This window comes from Alnus glutinosa, chromosome 10 (genome assembly GCF_958979055.1).
Source record: "Alnus glutinosa chromosome 10, dhAlnGlut1.1, whole genome shotgun sequence".
NCBI classification, from domain to species: Eukaryota; Viridiplantae; Streptophyta; class Magnoliopsida; order Fagales; family Betulaceae; genus Alnus; species Alnus glutinosa.
Window position 1 is genome coordinate 22971494 of NC_084895.1, and position 7937 is coordinate 22979430.

A 7937-nucleotide genomic window follows, 5' to 3' on the forward strand; every position below is an offset into this window, starting at 1 on the left:
TGTATGGTCATGGCTAACACTTTTCTTGTAGAGCAAACCGTTTATGTTCTTTTATTAATTAATTAATTTTCTAAGGTTCAATCTGGAAGGTTGAGCTTTTCAGAATTGAAATTATGTAAGGTGAACAATTTGTTAGAATGATAGAAGATGTATAGGGTAAGTCCATGCCACCTTTTTGTTCTTATTAAATTCGCTCCACATGTACTGTTTAAATCTTTGGACTTCAAAGCATCCTATGCCAAGTATGTTTTCTGTTCTGTCTCTAATTGCACAAGTCAAAAGCACATAATTCATCCATCCTCTTATCTTTTTTATGCAAGCTGATCATGGTTGTAATGTTGTATAACTGCATAGACTTGATACGGTAATTTTGTCCCATCCTTTTCAATGATTTCTTCTGACAAATATTCTCTTATGTACTTGACATGTCCAGCATTATGGAATGATCTTATCTTAAAGAAAAAAAAATGATTTTCATATGATCAGTTTTTGTGTGTTTGTGCTTCGTTATTTCTTTATTTAATTTTCTGATCCTCCTAGTTATTCCGTTAATAACCGCATGCATAGAAGATTGGTAGAATTTGAGGATTTTTTTCTTTTTATTATGTTAGATGGATTTTGGTGGAATCTGAGCTTGTCACTTATCTAAAGGTTATGATTGTATATTTCTTGTTTGAGTAACATATATTTAGCCTCCCAATTCAATATATAGAAAAATCTCATGTCATGTGCTTCTGAATTTAGGCACAAGTAAATGTCTACAACAAGTGATTTGTCAAGCGGTCATCCGTTATGTAAGTGTGGAATTCCTGCACGTCTAAGGTACTCTTGGACCACATCCAATCCCGCTAAAAAGTGGTATGGATGTAATAACTACAAGGTAATTTTTGTTATATTTTGAAATTAGCTTTGTGTTATATTTCGTCGTTAGTAGTTCATGACATTTTTGTTGACCCTTGTTTTTTTCATGTAGAAAGCCGATGATTGTGATTTTTTTGAATGGGCTGATAAGAAGATGTCTGCATACGAGAAGGGATTAGCGCAATATCTGAAGGAGACGGAGGAGAGAAGACAGGCTGACAATGACAAAGTTGAGGAATTAATTGAAAAAAAAATGCAAGGAACAATTAGCGCAACATTTGAAAGAAATGGAGGAGAAAGTTGAGGAATTGATTGAAAAAAAATGTAATGAACAATTAGCGCAACGTAACGAGAAGATGATTCGTGTTTTGTTGTTAGTTGTCATTTTGCTGTTAGCCTTTTATTTTTGTAGTTATAGTGAACCTAGACCTACCAACTTGATGTTAAAATGAAAACAATTCAGTTGTAAGAGACTTTTTTCTGTTTGTACGAATATCCTAAATGTATGTTAATCTTAATTGTTGTTTTTTGGTCTTAAATTGAACTGCCAACATGCAGTTGGTATCAGAGCTAGATTTCACGGAAAGGATGGCTTGGATTGATGTTGCAAGAACTTTAGACATACTTCTTGTAATCTGCAACCGCTTAGGAAGCTGCTGAAATTTTTTCCAGCAGCTCTTGTGACTTGATTTTTATGTTTCTTGGTTCTTTAGAATGTTTATTAACATGTTGGGACCTTGATTTGATCATCCCAATCCCAAGAGACTGGTTGCATGTTTAAAGTTCGATTAAATTGTTTGCACCAAGACAGTGTTGCTGCAAAATTAGCCACCGAGGAACTGCTTATCACCCCCTGGACTCTCTCTGTTGCCAGGTCTCACTCTCTCTGATTTACATACCTTTTTCACGATCCATTTCAGCTTTTGATGGTTTAGTTTTAACTTTTGCTTAATCTGTATTAATTTCTTCAGTTTGTCTTTAGTGAACTTCAGTGGGTTCTGGTGGTTTTGTGCTTGAATCCACTAGCTCCTTTAACATGATTCTGAGCTAGCTTCACTTTTTGGTCTAATTTTCAGAATCTGGAAGTTCCTGGAATACTTTGTGGAATAATTCCTTTCCGTAATTACATCTTGAAGCTTGTGATTTTTTACTCTCTCTTTTCTTCTTCTTTTCGGTTGTGAAACAGTATGCATGGTTGCATTCATCGAGTTTTTTTCCCCAATAGGAAAGGAAATTCTGCTTGATCTTATGCTACTTTGGATTGCTTTTCACCTGAAAGTTTTCTTCTTTTTTTTTTTTTTTTTTTTTTTTTCTATTATGCAACTGCCATAAAACTAACGGTATGCAACAGAGTAATGCTATATATACGTATGCATATGGTAAATATGTTTGATATTCAGAAGCTAAAGATGATACTATGAGATCGCAATGGTCTACTAATAGTAGTTTTTACATTTCCCAAAATATACCAAACAGCTTAATTTCTCTGCCAGTGATCTACGGCAACTTCTCCACAGCAATTTTCCACCCCACTTGGAGTAACCCATTTCAGCTTGCCATGTATGTCTCAGAATCTCATCTCCAGAAATTGTGATTCCTGAAAACCCAGCTTGCCATGTTGAGTTATATAAAGAAAACCCAAATTTCATGCAAAAATATAAGGGAAGTAAAAATTACAGAGATCTCTACCCCTATGGCTCATCAAGAAAGCTAATTTGTTAGTTATGAGAAGGAAGTAAGAAATCCAAACTTGAAGAAGACCCTTTCCTAAGAGCCAGATTCTAAGAAGGGAAGATTAAAGGAAGAGAGAAATAGACAAAATATCAATGTAACAGCTGGGGATTAAGACAGAGTGAAAAGAAACTGAAAAACAGAGCAAGTAATCTCCAAAGTAATTTGTTTAATTCTGAAGTTTGTGACATTCATTAAAAGCCTAATCTGAGCCTTCGTATCAACTTATTTGAACCCTAGAGAAACCAAAAGATACCTGAGTAATACCAATTCATGTTAGGACTCAACATCACGATAGCTGAACAAACAAAATCCCATAAAATACAGCTTCTAATCTACATGAAAAACCTCAAACCAAAATTCCGGTACATAAAAAGCTTTTAAAGTTCCAATATTTTTTTTTAGAAGCAGAATGTTTGGGTGCAGCACTGGAATAACATAACAAAACTACTACTCACCAATTATATCATCAGAAAAAGGGGGAAAAAAAAGGCACCAAAATTACTATAGCTGACCAAACAAAATCTCAAACCAAACTTCCATTACATAAAAACTCCCACAAATAAATCTTAATTTCTATATGAAAAAGATCTTCCAATTTTTCTATATCTTCATAATCTTCATTTCCAGCAACTTTTTTCTTCTTTTAAAGTTCCATTTTTTTTTTGGGAAGCAGAATGTTTTGGTGTAGCACTGGAAAAACATAACAAGGCTGTAACTACTCACCCATTATATCATCAGAATAAGGGGAAAAAAAAAAAAAAGGACACCTGATTCTGCTGTCTAGAAATTTTTAAAATTCTAGAATTTTTAAAAACATAACAAAGCAGTAACTACTCACCCTTTAAAATTGAAGGGAGCACATGTAAGCCATATGGAAGAAGTCAACCAATAAGACCTCATTAAACAGCTTGGATATTGCTTTTTCCAAAGCTCCCATACTATCATGGATTATTAATCCAATTAAAGTAGTACTTAATCTGTCCTATACCATGATCAAGAGATATAATGACAATAGGAAAGTAATTATAGGAAAACTAAAATAAAATAAAATAAATTAAAAAACCACAAAACACAACTTCCTGAAGATGCAAGACAACTGGTAGCAACACAAGAAACAAGTAAAAAATGACAGAATGCCAGATGCCACAAGAACTACTACAGAACACAAACAGGAGACATTGAGATATCCACAAACAAGCGAAACCTGAGGATTTTGAAAATATGTTGGTCCCAACAATATGGCACAAAAGTTTCCCTTTTCTGCCCTTAGTGACAAAAGGCATCTAATGTCATCTAACCATGAATATTACTCTAGTTATACATATTAAACCTACTTTCAGGTAGAAAGAACTTGGAAACAAGGGGAGATGGAATCTGTGAAAATGCTTAAAATAGAAACCTTAAACTTGACAGATTCTTTTTCTCCTTGTTTCCAAGATCCAAACCAAGTCTTAATAAGCATGTTTAAGAGTGGCTATTGATCCAAACCAAAAAATTTAATTGTAGGGATTCAAGTACAACAGCTGGCCATAATATTTGATCTCAGTTCAAAATTCTGTTCTCCTTGTTAGTAGATGAGAATAAAAAACATAGAGCTTAGGTTGTGTGAAAAATGATAGAAAACTCCCTATGCACTCATAAGTAGTGGATGTGCCAAACAATTTCAATACTGAAAAATGATAGCAGTATTTACTTCCATGCATGCTTGGATAATATAGCAAATTGTAGGGATTCAAATACTATAATAGGACACCATCTCATATCCATATCAAAAAGACCTTACCACTTACGACAAGTATATAGAATCTCCTTCGAAAATGCATGACGATTGTGAATTCCCAAACGTCTGGAACAAATACATCGAACGATTAATATATATGAAACTAAACTATTCGTCAACATGTATGAATCAAATGCACGTATATGAACTTTTTTATCCCTCCTTTCAGTACCTGTGTAAGTACACTATGTTGTGTTTCAATCAGTTGGTCATGCTGCACATCAGTTGAAAAAAGCAACGGATCTTCACTTGTGTCCAGTTCATCTACTAGCGATCTTTGGCATGTCTTCAAAAAAAAAATATTCAAAAATGTTAAAATTAATATTAAAATTACACATCAATAAGTACACATACAACGACTTTTGAATAGTTGAATACCTTCTTTCTTTTCCTTCGCTGCTCGGGATTTGTGTTGCTCTGTTTCTTATTTCCTCCTTTTGATGACTTTTTTCCCACCACTTTTTCAACCACATGCACTTTTCTGATTGATGGTCGCGCACCTTTAGTTCGAGCCACAAGAGGACTACACACCTCCACCTCCATACAATCCATGGCTCCATTATCGATCATAGGTGCACTTGGGAGATCTTTTGCACTTGGGAGTGATTGGGAAGGTTGACTTTGTTCACAGCTTGGACCGCTAAATTTCTTAATTAGCATATCAACATACTTTTGCAATTCCATGCAATGGTCCACGTTTGGTGCTGCAATAGCGGCCAACTTCAGCACATTGTTGCTCAGTTCAGCATATCGATCTGCAGTAGGGTTGCCACTCAAAGGATCATAACTACTCTTGATTAACTTATATGGCCGCTTCAAATCCTTCCTCCATCGATTTAGAAAATACTTTTCGAGCAACAAATCCACATCTTCAAATGTAGTCAACACGGATAAGGCATGTTTGCACAAAATTCCTCTTGATTCAAACAAACGGCAACTACAATTCACTTCACATACAGGGCCATTGTAGCAAACATTATAAACGATTTTTTTCCTATAGGATTCATTAATTTCTACTTGTTCGATCACCTGATAGGTACGAATTCCACATTCACTTTTCAAAAGAGAAGAACCACAATACATAATCGATGAAATCTCCTTCTGAACTTCTCTAAACTTTGCATGGGTGTAAATTTTTTGGAATTGCTTCTCAAAGGGCCAATGGCTCACACATGAAATGGTGGTATTGAAGGAATCGAAATCAGCAACATTCTCAACCTCAACCTTCCTGCGCAAAGCGTTATCGTATTGATCCACAAATTCCTTCAATGAGGTGGACGATTGCACATAACCATCAAAAAAGGCATTCATACTCTCACTACGTTGTGTGGTAGTCATGCCGGCCCAAAATACATCATTCAAATATGTTGGTACCCAAAAAGTCCTTTCACTGTATAAACCACGCAGCCATGCATTCTCCTCTAGATTATAACACTCAAGCATACTCTGCCAACATGCATCAAACTCGTCACATGTATGAGAATTATACACACAATTTCTTATGGCACTCTTAATGGCATAGTATTGTAAATGTGATCCAAACTTTTCCGGAAGTTTTTTCAGTATATGCCATAAACAAAATCTATGACGAGCATTCGGAAACACCTTCTTAATAGCATTTTTCATGGCCCTATCTTGATCTGTAATAATTGCCCTTGGCGCACGGCCCTTCATGCATTTCAACCATGCCTCAAACAACCAAACAAATGACTCCGTATCCTCACTTGAAATTAATGCCGCCCCTAAAAGAATTGATTGACCATGATGGTTTACTCCCACAAAAGGAGCAAATGGCATTTCGTATTTGTTGGTTAAGTATGTTGTGTCAAATGTAACCACATCACCAAAATCTTCATATGATGCCCTACTTCGTGCATCAGCCCAAAAAACATTTCTCAGCCTACACTCATCATCCACATCTATATCAAAATAAAAATCATCATTTACTTTCCGCATTCTATTGAAATAGTCACGAAGTGCTGCGGCACCTCCTGTACCAAGGCGAAGGCGTCTTGAGTTCGCAATATAATTGCGACATTCTCTCTCTTCAAATGTAAGATTCTCATAACCCCCCGCTTCAACGGCTAGTGCGTTATAAATTTTATTGGTGCGGATTCCAGCTCTATCATCTATATCAAGCTTTCTCTTCGTAGCAGGATCCAACTTCTTGTTGCACCGAATGTATCTCGCTTTACCTGGGCTTAAGTCGTGATTATGCCCTAGATTTACATTTGTCACATACCACGATGTATCCACTAACGTTGCATTCAAAGTAGCCTGACACCCCGTTTTGCTTGTTTTGCTAGCCTTGCACAGGTTATTACTTGAACTGGATGATGCTTTGCCTCCGCGAGCACATGTCAGACTGATGTAGTGTACATCTCCATTTTCATACTTTTTCTTCTTCTTTTGTGTCACACCAAAGCCCGCTTGCTTTCCATAATTCCTATAATAGTCAACGACTTCCTCTATGGAGTCAAATAGCATACCGCTCTTAGGCTCCTCAACAACTTTATCTCCATCTATGAGCTTGGCCTTGGACCGACAATTATCCACACCATCATTCAATTGGTCATTAGCAACAATTTCATTTCCATCTATCACAAAATTAAAACAAATAAATAAATATGGTGTAAAGAACCCAACTATAAATAATAACATTTATTATGTTACAAAAATTAAAGGTAAGCATGAAGTGTCCAACATACCATTTTCAGGGTCCATTTCGATGGGCACAACATCATCAAGTTCAATATGTGTCAATGAACAATCATCTTCGTGTTGTGAAATCAAGTCCAATTGTGATAAATCCATTTAAAAATTTCTGTAACAAATAAAGATTCATATCACAATATTAGGTTACTAATTAAAGTGAAGGATTTAGCCTCACAATCACAATTCACAGCAACCCACAACTCACCCAAAATGCAAATCCTCAAGCCTTGAAAAAAAATCCAATCACAACAACAAACATTCAGCCACTAACCGAAGTCCACACTAAAAATCAACACATAAGGCTATAGCGAAAGAGAGAAACCCCAAAGAATATTTTACGAAGTCCATTTATTTTGACAGAATATTATTTGGACAGCTTTGCAGGTTTTTTAATAATTTTTTTTTTTAACCCCTCAATGCAGGTGGATATTTAAGAATGATATGCTTGGGAAATTTTATAACTGTAGCCTTAGGGGAAAAAAGAAAAATCTATGAAGCTCAACTAAGAGCATTATGGACAATTATGATTTCTATCACTGCAACTGCCATTATATCTCCTTACTTTTGTTACAATAGCTCACTTCAGAAGCAACATTCAATAACATTTCCTCACAACTTACATCCACCAACATTTCCTCACTTCAGAAGCAACATTCAATAACATTTCCTCACAACTTACACCACCAGAAATGCCACAACAGTGCCAACTATAGTTGCATTGACAAAAGTAAACAAAAGTGAAAAGTTACTGAGGCTTATTAGCAGTTATTTCTAGAAAAATGAGTACCACAGAAAGGTCGCCGGAAATGGGTCGCCTGAACCCTAATTTTTGGCCGGAGGTGGAGAA

The 7937-nt window shown here is 35.7% G+C and overlaps 1 protein-coding gene and 1 long non-coding RNA gene across 2 annotated transcripts; one reads left to right on the forward strand and one right to left on the reverse strand.

Annotated features, from left to right (window-relative positions):
- LOC133879458 (uncharacterized) lies at positions 1-1299 on the forward strand. The gene is made up of 3 exons (XR_009902087.1): positions 1-156; positions 745-880; positions 974-1299. It is a non-coding gene; the product is annotated as an uncharacterized LOC133879458 (long non-coding RNA).
- Positions 1300-3436: 2137 nt separating this feature from the next.
- On the reverse strand, positions 3437-7189 carry LOC133879214 (protein FAR-RED IMPAIRED RESPONSE 1-like). Its single transcript, XM_062317744.1, has 5 exons — positions 7084-7189; positions 6244-6972; positions 4754-6117; positions 4548-4661; positions 3437-3577 (listed from the first exon to the last, which is right to left on the reverse strand). Exons 1-5 carry the CDS (start codon positions 7187-7189, stop codon positions 3437-3439), a joined length of 2454 nt encoding a protein of 817 aa, XP_062173728.1.
- Between the last annotated feature and the right edge of the window lie 748 nt (positions 7190-7937).

Coding starts and splice junctions, on each gene's coding strand:
- LOC133879214 (XM_062317744.1), bottom strand. CDS start 7,189: ATGGATTTATCACAATTGGACTTGATTTCACAACACGAAGATGATTGT. Junction 4,662..4,753: donor AGCGAAGGAAAAGAAAGAAG/GTATTCAACTAT, acceptor TTTTTTTTGAAG/ACATGCCAAAGATCGCTAGT. Junction 3,578..4,547: donor AACATAGTGTACTTACACAG/GTACTGAAAGGA, acceptor ATCATGGTATAG/GACAGATTAAGTACTACTTT.